The 15,756-nt window shown below is 50.5% G+C and overlaps 3 protein-coding genes across 6 annotated transcripts in view; 2 read left to right on the top strand and 1 right to left on the bottom strand.

The window, feature by feature from the left end:
• LOC124055212 (zinc finger protein 436-like) overlaps positions 1–5,740 on the top strand; it is a 7,301-nt gene extending 1,561 nt beyond the window's left edge. Inside the window, exons 1-11 of one of the 3 annotated variants that reach the window (XM_046381817.1) lie at positions 88–284; positions 1,479–1,681; positions 1,856–1,915; positions 2,225–2,317; positions 2,412–2,510; positions 2,776–2,899; positions 2,999–3,314; positions 3,392–3,533; positions 3,627–4,149; positions 4,369–4,824; positions 5,045–5,740. In XM_046381817.1, coding sequence (XP_046237773.1) covers positions 281–284; positions 1,479–1,681; positions 1,856–1,915; positions 2,225–2,317; positions 2,412–2,510; positions 2,776–2,899; positions 2,999–3,314; positions 3,392–3,533; positions 3,627–4,149; positions 4,369–4,824; positions 5,045–5,256 — 2,232 coding nt within the window. In that variant the 5' untranslated portion in view covers positions 88–280 and the 3' untranslated portion in view covers positions 5,257–5,740. Of the gene's footprint in view, positions 1–87; positions 285–940; positions 1,090–1,478; positions 1,682–1,855; positions 1,916–2,224; positions 2,318–2,411; positions 2,511–2,775; positions 2,900–2,998; positions 3,315–3,391; positions 3,534–3,626; positions 4,150–4,368; positions 4,825–5,044 lie in introns of those variants that run through there. The other 2 variants (XM_046381816.1, XM_046381818.1) reach the window with 2 other exon arrangements.
• A 55-nt stretch (positions 5,741–5,795) lies between these two features.
• f2 (coagulation factor II (thrombin)) lies at positions 5,796–10,168 on the bottom strand. The gene is made up of 15 exons (XM_046381828.1): positions 9,980–10,168; positions 9,343–9,423; positions 9,178–9,257; positions 9,033–9,057; positions 8,541–8,606; positions 8,339–8,447; positions 8,032–8,168; positions 7,583–7,876; positions 7,395–7,511; positions 7,168–7,294; positions 6,897–7,064; positions 6,639–6,812; positions 6,388–6,566; positions 6,148–6,218; positions 5,796–6,009 (listed from the first exon to the last, which is right to left on the bottom strand). Exons 1-15 carry the CDS (start codon positions 10,050–10,052, stop codon positions 5,857–5,859), a joined length of 1,854 nt encoding a protein of 617 aa, XP_046237784.1. The 5' UTR covers positions 10,053–10,168; the 3' UTR covers positions 5,796–5,856.
• A 972-nt stretch (positions 10,169–11,140) lies between these two features.
• On the top strand, positions 11,141–15,649 carry fbxo3 (F-box protein 3). Of its 2 annotated transcripts, none has more exons than XM_046381853.1 (12): positions 11,141–11,298; positions 12,056–12,145; positions 12,451–12,614; positions 12,715–12,829; positions 12,912–13,116; positions 13,222–13,267; positions 13,522–13,606; positions 13,749–13,871; positions 13,961–14,076; positions 14,183–14,290; positions 14,399–14,481; positions 14,629–15,649. In XM_046381853.1, exons 1-12 carry the CDS (start codon positions 11,207–11,209, stop codon positions 14,770–14,772), a joined length of 1,371 nt encoding a protein of 456 aa, XP_046237809.1. In that variant the 5' UTR covers positions 11,141–11,206; the 3' UTR covers positions 14,773–15,649. The 2 variants fall into 2 exon arrangements, with proteins under 2 accessions (XP_046237809.1, XP_046237808.1); XM_046381852.1 differs by having other exon boundaries at positions 14,626–15,649.
• Positions 15,650–15,756: the final 107 nt, after the last annotated feature.

Raw genomic sequence — 15,756 nt, 5'->3', positions numbered from 1 at the left:
GTATTGATCAGGTGTTGGTCAGGCTCTGTTAGCTGCTGAGTTCTTCTCTGGAGGGAACTTAATGACCTGTAAGCCTCTGAGCTGCACGAGCACGTGCACGAGAGGCTGAAATCTCACCCACGTGCACGCGCAACAGGAAGTGTTTGGTGTGTTTCCGGTGTGAGGGCGGAGCTGCCGTGAGCTGGACTGTAAACACTAGTTAGCTGTTAGCTCACCCAGCTAACCGGATTTTAATGCCGTGTTGAAAGGTGGACACGAGGCGTTTGACAGCAGAAGCAGGATGAGTACGTGCTGGTCTTGTTTACCAACCAACTCATTGTTTATTTATCAGGAATAATGTTTTATTTGTCTGCTAATTGAGAGCCAAACGTTGGCCAGCTGACCCAACCTATGCGATTGTTCGTTGAACTGATTCATAACAAACTGTGTGCAAAAAATGTCGTTTTTAATATATTTTGGCTTACAGAAAATGAAAATGCATAAGATTAAATACCATAATCGCTACTGTGAGTCGGTTGTAGGTGCACTTTAATTCGGCATATGTGTAACATACCAAACGGTGATTGCTTACATTTAGAAAACAATTTATGTTTAACCTGTTAACACGTCACGTCGTCGAGTTAGCGTTACTTCTCCCAGTTTGTGGTTCACTTATGAAGTCCCCCATCGTCTTAATACCTGGAGTAACATTTATTAACAGTTACATGCATTCTTTCATCGGCGCCCACAACTTAAAATGATGATTGAGGTGAAACGCACCAAAGCGAGCCGCAGCTAAATGTATCTCTGTGAATAAAACCGGAGTATAAAAAAATACATTTACTAAGGTCATACATGCCGAAAGGACGAGCACTTTATTCTTAATTAGAAAATATCTAGAATCCATTTTGTTCGATTTTGCTATGTCGTTAATAGGCAATGTAACCTCAAATCAGAGATTTGTTAATGAGGATTGGCCGGAGAAGGAAGCAAGCCAGCCTCCATGCTGAAATTTCCAAATTTTCACCTGCTTTGGCACACCGGAAGAAGTAACAGTTTCGTTTCTTCACATGTCGTTTTCAGCCAGAAGCGTCCTCGTCAGTCTGCCGGGTTAGCGTAATTATTAAGAGATTAAAAATGTACTATGTGAGGTCTGATGGAAATGGAAAGATTACTGCAATGTGTTATGTGTTTTTGGACATTTGCCTTTTGTCCAAGTTGAATGGTTTTTTGTCTGAAGCGCATTCAGACCATCACAGCAGTCTGAAGCTGAACACTGGATGATGTGTGTGATGATGAGAGGCTCTTTTCCCCAGCAGACATTTAAGATAAGACAGGCCTTCATCAGTCCCACAACGGGGAATCCTCATGTTTGTGCTTGTCAGCGGAGAAGAAGGTCGAGTGTTTCTCACTGCACTGCGGCTCAGCGTGAACACTGCAGCGGCCGTCATTACAGGATCACCTGTGACATGTCAAAATGTCCTCCTGTCCCCATCCAGCTCCCGCTCCTCCTCTCCCATCCCTGCGCCTCCTCGTCCCTCCTCTCCGCCTGCTGACAGCAGCCATGTGGCAGGTCGCACGGCAGCAAAGCGTGAAGCACTATGGGATGTTGGAGGAGTTTGTTTCCCTGGCAACCGAGGCCGTCCCACAGCTGCTGACGGACAGGCAGAGGAGTCTGCTGCTGCTGGCGCTCAGAGCCAAGGTGAGCGTTCGGTGGTCTGTGCTCCACGTACACACAGAGTCCTGAGTACGTTTACTCAAGTACTGCGCTGAAGTACTTGTACTTAAGTCGAGTATTTTAAACTCAGTTTGAACATGTTTAGTGTGGTTTGTTCAGCGCTTGCAAAGCACATTCAGCGTCTTCACTGTTCTTCAGGTGACCCTCTGTGACCCGGATCCACAGACTGACAAAATCCACTCCGCCTACCAGACTACGGTGAGGAACGGGGGACTCGAACTGCGTCTCTAATCTGTGTTATAATGTAAATATATATGAAGTCACAAAGCCCAGTAACGTTCTGCCTCATTCATGAGTGTTCAGCTTTTTGCTCCTTTATCTCATTCTGAACTGAAGGTTTTGAGCTCGGATCACAACCAGATCTCACAAAAACGGCTGCAGGTTCATTGATAATAAAAGCAGAAGGCAGTTTGACTTCACGGGGGCAGACAGAGCGAGAGCAGCTTGCAGTGGATTGTGGGATACGGAGGACGACAGGATAACTCTGTTTGTGTGTTCTGACCGCAGCCCGATGAGCAGGTGGATGAATGCTGTTCTGCTCTGCTGACTCTGACCGGCAAACTGACTGAGAGCCCGGCGGACAGACAGCGCCTCCTGCAGGTCGGTGCTGCAACAACAACAACAACAACAACGTTATTCTTTGCATGATCGCCTTCACTTCTCAAACACACTTTGTTTCCTGCATTCGTTTCAGGAGGTTTTCAACCAGAGTTTTGACTCTGCCCTGCAGTCTCTTGTATCTGACTTCCTGTCCAGGGTGGAGCAGCTGTTCCCCGTCCCCGACTTCAAACAGGTCCGCAGCGATTCCTTCCCAACATGCACTCAAACTGTCCCGCATAACGTTCGTGTGACCGCAGGTTAGCGGTTCAAACACGGTCCAGCAGAGTCATTAGTTCTGGACCGGTGGACACGTTTAAATGTTGACCTGATGATGGTGCTCAGGTGTCTCAAAGACACTGAACTACACCTCCCATAATCCTTTGGGGTATGCAGCGTAATGTTGACCTGATGTCTTGTACTTGTGTGATGATGGACTGTTCATGACATGTGTCTGTCAGGCTGCTTCCTGGCTTGACACTGCCCCCGGTGGTCTGGAGGACTGTCTGCAGGAGGCGGACAGGGAGGACCTGAGAGAGCTACTGACCAATCAGGGCTGTCGACTGGGACGAGCAACCACCTCAGGTACTGACGTACAAAAAGCTTCACCAAATAGGTTAAATGCCGAATTATTTTTACTTTGACGTGACAACATTTTAATCGTACTGATTTATTTTCCCTCAGTGGATCACGACACAGAGAAGGTCCTCCTCTCAGCCTGGTCCCACCCCCTCTTCAGCAAACTGCCCAATCCCGAGGCTCCTCCCACCGACACAGCAGTCCAATCGGATCCTCTCTCTGAAGTGCTTAGTCCAGTCCACCTGGACGTGGAGCTGGTGAAGGTGGAGGTGGTGGTGATGACGGAGGACGAACAGGAGGAGGTGGAGGAGACCGTGGTTGGTCAGACCACGTCGCCAGCGGAGCAAGAGTCGTCCAGTGAGGGTTCGGCGGTGGACGGTGACGAATGTGCTGTCGTACCTGTGGCAGTGGAAGCAGACAGGTGAGACACTCTTTTGTCCAGATGTTGCCGGTGTTGCAGTTCGTGCTGAATCCACCAATCACATTTTGTCCTGTCAGGTTGAAGGACTCACCTGGAGACCAGTCAGATCAGTCCTGCTCTGAGGTCACAGCCAATGCTCTGTACAGCATTTCCCATAATTCTCAGCGGGTGGCTCACAAGTGTCCTCAGTGTGCCAAATGCTTCATCTACCGTTCTCAGGTACTTCACTTCATGTAACTTTAAACGTGTACTTGTACATTTGTGTGATAACTGTGGTTGAGATCTGATGTCTTCCATCCCTGCTGTCTTCAGGTGATCCGTCACCTACGTACTAATAAGTCCTGCGGCTCGGCGTTAACGACGGCTGGAGCTGCAAACCTGCAAGTTCAACCTGACGAACAGGAGGAAGAGCTCCGCCCCCCGGAGCCCCACCTCCCAGAGCCACGCCCCATCAGGACCCACACCTGCTTCCAGTGCAACGGCGTCTTCAAAAGCAAAGCTGAGCTGCTGTCGCACCAGCGCAGCCACCGCGCCCGCCCCGTCTACCAGTGCGGCCAGTGTGACAAGGAGTTCCACCACCTGTCCAGTCTGTCCAATCACAAGCAGACCCACCTGGACAAAGGAGGATTCACCTGCAGCAGGTGTGACAAGGTGTTTGAGTCGGCCAAGGAGAGAGACGCGCACCGCCTGCAGCACCGGCTGCCGGACCTCACCTGCACGGTGTGCGATCAGACGTTCAGCTCTCAGACTCAGCTGCTGCGACACCTGCAGACTCACTCTGTGGAGGGGGCGGAGCCCTGCTACAACTGCCGCTTCTGTGACCAGACCTTCTCAGGTAACATACCACAGGTGGACCTCAGCGTGAGGTCTGACAGTTCAGTCTTCACTTTCATCTTTGGGCTCAGGTGAACACCTGGATGTACCTGCTGGGTTCATGACATCAAATCTAGTCTCAGTTTTAGCAGATAGCCGTCAGTTGACTGCGGGCCTTTAGCTGCAGGGCTAACTGTGCTAACCTCGTGAATCACCTGTGCTGTTTGTCCGTGCTGTCCAGGAGTGACGCAGCTTCGTATCCACCAGCGCACACACACCTTCCGCTCGTACCAGTGCGACCAGTGCAGCAAGACGTACGGCTCTCTGACCGGCCTCCACTCGCACCGGGCGAGCCACACCAGCGAGAGCCGCTTCCTGTGTCCGCAGTGTGGCAAGCGCTTCAAGACCCGCGACGGCCTGGAGGGCCACCTGAGGACACACACCGGCGAGCGGCCCTACCGCTGCCCCTACTGCCCCAAAGACTTCACCGCCCTCGCCGGCCTCAACGTGCACGTGCGGCGGCACACCGGCGAGCGGCCGTACGTGTGCTCGGTTTGCGGGAAAGGCTGGCCGTCCGGAGGAGACCTGCAGAAACACATGAGGACTCACACAGGAGAACGGCCGTACGTCTGCCAGGACTGCGGCAAGGCCTTCTCCATTTCCTGTCACCTGACTGAACACCGGAGGATACACACAGGTAAGATACACACCTGGACAGGTGTGACGGAACTCATTTCACTGCAAAGACATCTGATAAAAGTCTAAATCTGTCACTTCGTCTGCATCCATCAAAATGACTGTCCGTCCGTCTGTCTGTCTCTGTCCGTCCGTCTTGTCTGTCTCTCTCTGTCTGTCTGTCTGTCTCGCTCCCTCTGTCTGTCCGTCCGTCTTGTCTGTCTCTCTGTCTGGCCGTCCAGGAGAGAAGCCTTTCTCGTGTCCAGAATGTGGGAAGTGTTTGAGGAGGAAGTTTGATCTGAAGAAGCACATGTTGTCCCACAGCAGCGTTCGTCCCTACGCCTGCGTCTACTGTCCCAAGAGCTACACCCGCAAAACTCACCTGAACAGACACCTGCTGACCCACAGGACTGCGGACAGCGAGGAGGTGGAGGAGAAGGCTGACGAGGCCTGACTCTGACTGTCTGATGTGAACTTCCTGTCTCGTCCTGCTCGCCTGCTGACTGAACTTAATAATCGACATTTAATCGTCTTGTTGTTGTGTTTGGACGGGCGGCGAGCAACAGCTGGTGACTCTTCGACCTCATTTTCCAAACCAGCTCCTCACGTTTGTCTCTGTTCGCATGGATGCAGACTGTGTGGGATGTTCGAGATGAACGTGAGCGAAAACATTGTGCGGTCGACGTTTTCTGGCGTTTTATCAAACGTCACCCGTGAAGCTGCTGCTCGCAGATTTACAGTTCAGAGAGCTGTGATGTCACAGACGTGTCACAGACGCGTCGTGAAAGCGTCTGTGCTGCAGGAGCAGCTGCTCCAGATCTCCTTCATGGACAAACAGATGTGAAAAAGACGACACTAAACTGAGCATCCAATCAAAACTTGTGTTTGTGTTGCCGTGGGGATTTTGAGATTCTGTATAAAATCTGTTGTGTTTCATATTCTGTCTCCTGCTACACTTTATTTATCACATGATCACACACGACTGTCACGAGACCAGGATGTGAACAAGCTTTATTAGCCTCATATTGCTGGACAGGCAGAACAGGAAGTGCGTCTATTCGTCGTCTGTTGCCGACTTGTCGATAACTTTCCTCATCCACCTGCTCATCCTGAACAGGTGGGTGTAGAAGCCGTACTTCCCGTCCCGGTCGCAGCCTTCGCCCCACGACACGATGCCCATCTGGTACCAGCGGTTCTCTGCAGGGTACTGCACAGGAAGGGAACTTATCAGACACCTTTACTGGTTCCTCAGACCTGCTCACAGCTGCAGTCTGGCACTAACCGCTTATTACCGGTCGTCATACTGGTTGTAAAGAGCGCCGTGCTTCTGCGAGATGTTTCTCACCTTCATCACAAACGGTCCCCCGCTGTCTCCCTCACAGGCGTCTCCACGTTGGCTGTCTTCTGGTCTGTAACCTGCAGCAGTTAGAAGAACGTCAGGCTGCAGCCACAAGTGGATAAAGGTGGACCTGCTTTGCCTCTGATTGGTTCATTCGTGTTATTCTGTCTCTGATTGGCTGATTGGAATGGAAACCTTCTGGTTTTCCTGTTGGCTGCTTCACAGATGCAGGAAGGGAAAAATTACCTGCACAGAACATGTTGTCTGTGACCTTGACTGATGTGGAGCTGCGGCAGGTGTCCTGATCTACGATTGGCAGATGGATTTGCTGGAGGACTGAGGGTAAATTTCTCGCCGATGGGTTCCAGGTCTCCTTCAGGTTCCCCCAGCCGGTGACTCGACCCTTATAGCCTTCGCTCATCAGCCTGTTGGAGAAAAGCTGTGGTCAGATGAAGCCCACACGTTTTATTACAGAGTGAACAGCTTGTTGGTCTTACATTTGGGCGACTCTCCTGTCGGGCAGGCAGACCGGGTGGATCTCGTCGGTGAATGTGATTGGTCGTCTCATGTGCAGCAGGGCAATGTCACGGTTCAGGTTCTCCTTCCAGTTGTACTTTGGGTGGACGATGATTTCATCGATGGCCACGATCTTCTCAGTGCCGCGCTCAAACCTGGAGGGTTCGGTTAACGTTCTCATCAGTGTGGTTCTAAAGTCAGAAGTGATGTCGTCCACAAACGCACACAGGAAGTCTTACTTGGCCCTGTTGTGTTTTCCCAGGCGGACGATGATGTCGTTGTAAGTGAAGTTCTTGTTCCATGGCGGGTACAGGATGCAGTGAGCTGCAGTGAGGATCCACTGGTCGCTGACCAGACTGGCCCCACACAGCAGCTCCTGTGGGCTGCGCTTGTACAGCATCACCTGCCTGGAGACAGCAACAGGTGAGACACGTCCGGGCAAAGTGAGGGCCACATCTCATTTATCTTATGGTTACCATGGTGACAGCTTAAAGTTGCACTTGTGGTTACCATGGTGCAGAGGCAACCTCCGCGTTGTCACCCCCAACGATGCGTTTGTCTCGGTACGACTCCAGCAACTCGTCCTCCTTGGCGTCCTTCTTGCCGTGGTTTTCAAATAGGGGGCGCTGTCCACATACTGAAACACAGCCGGTCAGTAAACCAGTCGGTAAACCGGTCAGTACTGGATGGAAACCCAGCGCACCAGTTCATCAACCAGTTAATGAGCAGAGACTCACCGCTCTCTCCTTGTCCGAAGGAGCGAGGACTGAAGACCAGCTTCTTCTTAGGCCCCAGGACGGAGCGCTCCCTGCCCTCTGTCTGCGACGTCAACACGTCGCCCAGCAACGGGTCCTCTGGATGAGAGACAGACAGGTAAGCAGTAGACAGATACTCAGTCACTGGTGTGACGTTCTGCAGTACTCACCACACAGATCGAGGTCGCAGTAGTCCACCGTCACGTTTCCAGAAACCTCCACGTAGCACCAGGGGCCCTCGGGGTCATTGTCGGGGTTACGGCACTTGTTGCCCTGCAGGCTGACCTCGGGGATGAACTCCTTGTCCCGGCTCAGGGCCGTGGCCTCCGGCGACGACCACTGCAAACAGGTGTGTCCTCCCAGAGTCTCAGCCAGGTTGCCAGTGTAGTCGATCCCATAGTTTGGTAGGCAGTCACCAGATCTGACTGGTTCAGGGGCCACAGTGGGCGGGGCAAAGGCCTCACCTGTTAAAGATTGACAGAGAACGGTAAGTGAGTTCTCACACGACCGGAACCAACCACGGTTCCAGTTTTATTAGAACGAGAGGTACAGACAGAAAGACAGCAGCTCAGGTGTATTTGCTGTTGCAGTACTGGTAGTAGTACCAGTAGGTACTTGCCACATGTGGGGACCCTGCAGGCCTCCTTCTGGACTGTTGGGTCTCTGGTGAAACACCAGGGGCCCTCCAGGCGGTTGTCTGGGTTCCGACAGAAGTTCTCTTCCAGGATGCTGTTGGGCTCTGAGGCGTTAAACTCCCTGCAGACAGACAGACAGGTGGACAGACAGACAGACAGACAGTGGGTTTACTCTTTAGTTACCCCCCCCCAAACCTCATTTAGTTAAGTTGTGGAGTTTTCTGTCCCTTCATGTCCTGTCGGTCGGTTGGTCGGTTGTTCAGTTGGTCAGTTGGTCAGTTGGTTGGTTACCTGATGATGGGATGAGGGAAGCTGCTACTCCAGTGTTGACACGGTTTCCCTGATACTGTGATGTTAATGTTGCCTTTATAGTTGACTCCTGTGCCAGAAATACACTGACCTGTGCACACACACACACACACACACACACACAGTCAGCATCAGTGTGTACTTCATCACATTAAGGTTTCCATGTTGGTGTGTTTGTGTTTACCTTCTATACACTGTCTCACCAGGTCGATGTTCTCCAGTGTTCTTGTCAGCTGGGTTCCTTTGCAGTCTGACAGACGGAAAGACAGACAGACAGACGGGAAGTCGGTCAGACAGACAGGTGTTTGTGTACTCGGTGTGTGTGTCAGCTGTTGCGGACTTTGTTCGTGTTTGCAGTGTGGCTCACGTCTGATGAAACTTCACAAACAACACGAGAAATGAAACTCTTTACCCGCTGAGGATCTGAACCTGAAACGTCAGCCACACACAGACCAGAACCAAAGCGGACTGAAGAGCCGCAGGCTGCGACGCCGCAGTCCTTCGGCTCGGCTCAAACCCCCCGAGATCACGTGACTCGGTGAGCCGACCGTCACGATAGTCTGACTCTTTGCTCAGAAACATTTTATTCTCACACAGAAGAGCTGCTGATTCTACCAAGCAGTCAAAGTTTAACATTTTCTTTACGGCCATGCAGTAGTACTACAGTAGTACTCACCCAGGTATTTCACCCAGAAGTTCTCCTGAAGGGGGAGGGGGACAGTTTCTGGTTAGACTGTGGGCTGAGCAGTACTACGAGTACCGTGACTCAGAGCATTGTTGTTGTGTGTTCAGACGGCAGCAGAGAGCAAAGCGAGTCGTACCGTCTTGTCCAGCTGCTCGAAGGCCTCGCGGGCTTCCTCGTGGTCACAGATCTCCTCCAGACACTCCCTCTCCAGGTTCCCTGCACAACAGAACTGTCACAGTACTGCTGTCCTACGCGGTGAAGTCACAGTACCGCTCACAGACGGTGATATCGCAGTACTGACCTTTTTTTATCTCCTCGAACAACTGATTGGCCCGGCGGTTCCTGACCAGCACCTGAGAGGCCAACTGACCGCTGAGGAAAACTACAGACAGACAGACAGATCATAACTCAGTTTAACGTCTGCTGGTGTTATTGTGTCCACGCTGCTCCTACCACTGAGCGGGGACTGTGTCGGCTCCCGCTGTTCCTAATAAACTGATTAACAGGTTACAGGCAGGTTGAAGATCATTTACTCAAGTACAAGTAGAAGAAGTACACAAACTTGATCAGCAGAATGTACTTTGAGTAGAAAAACAAATAAAACCTCCCTCGTTCAGTTTCATCTCACGTCTTCCTCTGAGAAGTAACAAGCTGATCGAGTGCAGTAAAAGTACTCCAAGCTGCAGTGAAGTAGAAGTATTTGTATTCTTCCTCCTAAACTGCTCCTGACTTTTACTCAGTTAAAGTTAAACACGTTACCATGAAAATACTTGTGCACAAAGTACGACTCTAATGTAGATTAATATCATCACATCCACTTTGTACAACTCGCTACCCGTGCTGCTACCACTACTACTACCACTACTACCACCATTACTGCAGCCACCGGCCCCGGGGAGGCGGCTGCAGCGGTCAGAAGGTGCAGCGGGTGGAGGTACCGTCATCAGCCAGGCAGCCGTGCAGCAGGAACAGCAGAAGAACAGCAGCGGCTTTAGAGGTTGGTTCCACCATGATCCAGACCTGCACGCAGAACCTCAGAACCAGAAGCAGCAGACTCCCAGTCTCAGTCTGTCTGTCTCGGTGTGTGTCTCTGTGTGTCTCTGCGTGTCTCCGTGTGTTGACCAAAGGGTCAAAGTTTGAGCTGGACTCATGAGTTTGATGTGAAGCCTCAGCGTGTTTACTTTGACTCAGACTGCAGCCCTGACGGAGGACAGTCTTTACTCAGGTGTACTCTTTGTACAAATACATGCAGTTCTGCACAGTATAAATATCTGAATACATTTGTTACTAGTGTGTAGTACTTCAGCTCAGATGTTCGGTGGCGTCACTCAGGAGGTGAGTGGTGACCACATGAAGATGAGTTCAGGTGAACATCAGGCTTCGACTCAGGGCGGACAAACGCAGAACATCGTGAAGAAGATGGCGACTGACGGGAAACACCGACACGCTGAAGGCCTCTGAATCTCTGCTGATTCAGGATCTGTTTCACTCAGCACAGCAAATATTTACTGACAGATACTGAGGTGAAAGTCTTCCCCCAGAGACACACTACCTGCAGTGTGTACAAGTACTCAGAAGTACCAAAAGCAAAAGTACTGACAATTACCAGAATTGTCTTTATTGCCATGTAAGGTTTCACATTAGTAGGAATTTGTCTTAGTGATTGGTGCATACATAAAACGTAAGAACGAGTAACGTAATAACAGAATAAAGTAGAACAAAATAAAATAAAATAAGTAAAATAAATATGGTTCTGGAGGTTGGACAATACCAGATGATAATTATGTTCATCTTTTTAATGTGGGTCATTCGTGTCTGCTGAAGCTCTACGGTGGCCTGTAGGAGGTCGTTGGGAGCCGACCGAGAGTCACAACCAGGATCAGCTGTATGAGCCTCAGTCTGTACCCTTTTGCTTATAGACTTAGAAATTTGCTTCTAAATAAACGTATCAGTATCATTAGTTGTTGTACAATTAGTCATTAATTACTGACACGTTTTATTGGAATAGAATATCAATATAAACCTTCAGTCGGGGAGCTGTGACGGTTCAGCTTCCGACTGGGATGTAACGCTGGTCCTACCAGCGGGTTCCGGTGGGTGGCGGTAATCCGCCTTCACGTTCAGCTGCCGTTAAAAAGGAGAACGAAGAAGAAGCGTCGCTAACAATGGCAGCTTCCACGGAGTTACGGATGGATCAGCTCCCTTCAGACCCGCTGCTTCACATTTTGTCCTTCCTGGGCTTCAGAGAGCTCATCCAGTATGTATCCTACACCACAGCCCGGTCTCCCCAGCACACACAGCAGAGAGTGACAGTAAACAGCGTTTGTTTAAAACAAAACAGAGAAGTAAACAAGCAGGCTAGCGGCTCCTGCTTAGCTAACTGGCGGCTGACAATAACATGAACAAGCACTCGCAGTGATAGAGTGAACAGAGCTGCGGCTGTTGTGTTACAGACAGCAACTGAAGACGTCTGAAAAATAAATATTCACGTCCCGAAAAAAAAAAATTAAAAGGAAGTTACTGTCAGCGAATTAACTTGAAGCTAATGTTGTCAAACGAGTTTCTGACGGCTAACATGACGCTCCTCGCAGTTATTAACTGCTATTAGCTGCTCGTTTTGTTAGCTTCTCTTCTGAGCAAACTGATGATTTTGTGTTATTTCTGGCAAAGACAGGAAAGGCTATCTTATCAGTCACGTCCTGCAAATATTAATTAAAATCAGAGCTAAACGGTGGCTGTTGTGTTGCACCGACTTAAAATGGCGACTTTGGCGAGATAAAGATCTTGTTTACATTTTAGCCGCCTGCGATCAGTTGCTGACTGTTGACGCATTGGAATGAGTGGTAGTTTAAGTTATGTGTTTAAAGTTTTAAAAACAAATCTGTTAATATTTGAAATCATTAACTCAAGAAAAACAAGTACTGAGAAGTTTAACTGAATGTTTGCTTAGCTGACATGCGGAACTAAAATCTGTGTGATGTGTGTGTGTGTGTGTGTGTGTGTGTTGTCTCCAGTTGCAGTTACGTCAGCCGGAGGCTCAATGAGTTGTCCAAACACAACCCGCTGTGGAAAAGGCTGTGCTCCAAACACTGGCTGCTCACAGAGTGAGGACCTCCTGAATGCAACATTGATGTGAATTAGCCTAGCTTAGCATAAGGGCCAGAAGCAAGAGGAAGCCTTAAGCTCTCTGTGATCAACATGTTGAAGTTCATTAGTTTAACCTGTAAACAAACAGACATGTTTAGAGCAGTTCTGTGTTTCTGGCTGAGCAGTGACTGAGGGGAAACGTGTGGAGCGAAGAGGAGGCTGTCGCCTTCCTCACATTAGTACACGAGACTTACAGAAAGACTTGCATCACGTTTCCACGTGGTTTGACCTTCACTGGAGCTCTTTTCGTGTGTGTCTTCAGTGCGGACCGGCTGCAGAGTGGCGTGTCCTGGTACTGTCTGTTCAAACAGTACTACAGGGACCTGGGCCGGTACATGCAGTACTACCCGGTGCTGAAGAGGGCCTGGGAGCAACTGAAAAGCTTCCTGCAGCAGAGGTGTCCACGCATGATCGCGTCGCTCAAAGGTGACAACATCTGCTGCTCGACCTCAACGTTATCGACCTCCCTCCAGAGAGTTCTGTGTCAATGTAAACAGCTCTGTGATGTGTTTGTTTTCTGTGTCAGAGGGCGCCACAGAGGTGGAGCTAAACGACATCGAGGCTCAGATCGGCTGCAGGCTTCCGGACGACTACCGCTGCTCGTACCGCATCCACAACGGACAGAAGCTGGTGATCCCAGGGTGAGAGTTTGTCTGACAGCCTACCTGACTCTGCTCGTCTGTCTGTCTGACACCACCTGTCTGTCTGTCTGGGTGTCCTCAGGCTGATGGGCAGCATGTCTCTGTCCAACCACTACCGCTCGGAGGTCCTGCTGGACGTGGAGACGGCGGCTGGGGGCTTTCAGCAGAGGAAGGGGATGAGACGCTGCCTGCCGCTCACCTTCTGCTTCCACACCGGACTCAGCCAGTACATGGCTCTGGAGCCCGCAGAGGGACGCAGGATGTTCGAGAGCTTCTACCCCTGCCCCGTCCGTAACCTTTCACAATAAATGTCTCAAAGCTTACAATCAGGTTTTGTGCAAAATGTCTTTCAAACTCCGTGAACAAATGTGCGAACTGTGTTTGTGTTTTAGGATCAGACAGCTCAGGATCCTTCAGCCATCGACATGTTCATCACAGGTCCGTTCGCTCAAGGCCTCTGTGAGATGAAAAGACATGAAACACAAACATTTAGCTTCAGAGTGACTTCATTATGTCTGGTGTTCATCCAGAATAAACAAATTCACTTCAGAGTCATCATCAGGTTTTCAAGTTCTCTTCAGTTCAGTCGTCCATTCATTTACATACACGGCTGCACTGCTAACAGCAGCTGCTAACAGCTAATTTAGCTAATTTAGCTAATGAACAAACTGTGTGTGTTTGTGTGTGATCAGGTTCCTGTTTCTTGGAGTGGTTCACGACTTACGTGCACAACGTCGTCACAGGAGAATATCCGATCATCAGAGACCAGATCTTCAGGTAGAAACATTCCAGCTTCTTCCTCTTAACTCAAGAAAAGGTTGAGTTTCTCAGCGCTGCAGTTCGGTGTTCCTTCAGCCTGATCGTTCAGGTCAAAACGCAGTCTGTTTTCATGGCTTCATGAAACAAACTCGTGTTGCAGGTACGTTCATGATAAGGGCTGCGTGGCGACCACCGGCGACATCACCGTCTCTGTTTCTACCTCCTTCCTGCCAGAGCTGTCGTCCGTCCATCCGCCGCACTTCTTCTTCACCTACCGCATCAGGTGACCGTCTGCCTGTCTGTCTCCCTCGCCTGTCTGTCTGTACACACGGTACGTGTCTGTGCAGTGTTGGATTGACGGTGTGTTTTCAGGATCGAGATGTCGAGCAGCGCGTCACCTGAAGCCGCCTGTCAGCTCGACAGCCGTTACTGGAAAATCACCACCTCGGACGGCAACGTGGAGGAAGTTCAGGGGCCCGGTGTGGTCGGTACGCTGCCCGCATCACATGACCGCCTGCACAGCCTCACTGAGACCAGCTGGTGTTACCTGCTGAATTTGTGTGTGTGTGTGTGTGTGTGTGTGTGTGTGCGCAGGAGAGTTTCCCGTCATGACACCCGGGAAAGTCCATGAGTACGCCAGCTGCACCACCTTCTCCACCCCGTCAGAGTACATGGAGGGTCACTACACCTTCCACAGACTGGGTAACCGCCCTGCTGTGTGTTCTCTATTTGCTTTTATTGTGAAACAGGATCTTTTATTGTCAAATATGACTCACAGCACTTGTTGTTCTGATGTTTGCTTCTTTTTAGCCAACAAAGAGGAAGTTTTCCACGTGGCCATCCCGCGCTTCCACATGGTCTGCCCCCCCTTCAGAGAGCCGGTGGTTCGAACGGTAAAGTCAGCCATTGTACTACAACACAAACTACTGCATGTACTGCTGCTGCGCTGCTACTGCGTCCAGAGTCCGTTATGCTTCGCCCTGTTGTAGTTTTCTCTTGGTCACTGAGTAACTTAAGTGTTCCTGACGCGTCTCCAGCAGAAGCCATCGGCCAGTTACACGTCTCGCTTCGACGACCACGACGACGACGGCGAATACTGCGACGGAGACGGCGACGACTTTGGCGACCTGAGAGGAATCAACATGGCTGCCTTGGAGGGAGCGTGGTGCCCTCGACACATCTGACCTCTGACCCCGGTCCCCAGGCCCCCGCTGCAGTGTCGTCAAGGAAACCAGATGGACTGTCAGTCATTCAGGTCTGATGATGACACTAAAAGCTCCTGGACGCCCTGAGTGATTGACAGACAGCAGGGGATTCTGGGACAGGTAGTACCAACCAGAGCCGCACACGGGACAGAATTGGTTCGACTTCCAGCTGTCTGTGAAACAAACGAAACAAAAATGTGAATGAGCTTTTATAGAAAAGATGTTGTGTAAACTTTTGCGAGATAAGCTCGAGACAACAAGGACGGACGGTGACGTCGTCGCCTTCTCCTTGGCCTTCAGGCCTATTGATTGTAACACAGCAGGGACACAAAATGGCCGTCACCGGTTGCTGCAACTTTAGATTTAGATAAGCTGAGTGTTAAACTTTTGGGCCAATCAGGGGCGAGCTGGAGCTTTCTGTAAAATGCTCCTCATGAACACGTGGCTCTGGTGTCTTCTGGTCGAGTTCTCAGAGAGCCGGGGGTTCCTCCATCTCGTCTTCACCGCGGGAACCGTCAGCCTGGACCTTGCATGTCTGTCCAATCACAAGACGGTTGCTTGCCCGATATTGCGAGTTCCTGCGGTGGAGAGGAGTCTTTCGCGGTGTTTTCGTCATATTTGCCAGTCGTTCCACATCATGTATTCTCGTGTTTTCCAGATGCTAACTGAGAAGGAGCTGAACCCTTCATGTGCTCTGAGGGAAAGAGGCAGGCTGTCGGGTGTTTCTCGGTGCTTTATTTTGTTTTTCTCAACTTGTGTGAATCACGTGAAGCTGGACGACGTGTCGTCACGCTCTGATTTGATTGGTGGGTTTGTTTTGTATGTTTTGGCTAAATAAACAACAAATATTCACTGCTGTAGACTCACTGTTGACTGTCACGTGATCAACAAGTACCACACCAGTACCCTGAAAGTACTTCATCTGATACTGACCCCGAGATTGGCTGCCAGGCTGAACTGCTC

Source organism: Scatophagus argus, chromosome 24, assembly GCF_020382885.2.
Source record: "Scatophagus argus isolate fScaArg1 chromosome 24, fScaArg1.pri, whole genome shotgun sequence".
NCBI lineage: Eukaryota > Metazoa > Chordata > Actinopteri > Scatophagidae > Scatophagus > Scatophagus argus.
This window is presented reverse-complemented; position numbering and strand designations above follow the sequence as displayed.

What these genes read in the sequence shown, in the direction of transcription:
- f2 (XM_046381828.1), bottom strand. Translation starts at nt 10,052, where the DNA reads ATGGTGGAACCAACCTCTAAAGCCGCTGCTGTTCTTCTGCTGTTCCTG. An exon ending in GTTCGAGGAGATAAAAAAAG is followed by an intron (nt 9,258 to 9,342) that starts GTCAGTACTGCG and finishes TCTGTTGTGCAG; the next exon opens with GGAACCTGGAGAGGGAGTGT. An exon ending in CTTCTGGGTGAAATACCTGG is followed by an intron (nt 8,607 to 9,032) that starts GTGAGTACTACT and finishes TCCGTCTGTCAG; the next exon opens with ACTGCAAAGGAACCCAGCTG.
- fbxo3 (XM_046381852.1), top strand. Translation starts at nt 11,207, where the DNA reads ATGGCAGCTTCCACGGAGTTACGGATGGATCAGCTCCCTTCAGACCCG. An exon ending in GGCTTCAGAGAGCTCATCCA is followed by an intron (nt 11,299 to 12,055) that starts GTATGTATCCTA and finishes TGTTGTCTCCAG; the next exon opens with TTGCAGTTACGTCAGCCGGA. An exon ending in TTCTTCACCTACCGCATCAG is followed by an intron (nt 13,872 to 13,960) that starts GTGACCGTCTGC and finishes GTGTGTTTTCAG; the next exon opens with GATCGAGATGTCGAGCAGCG.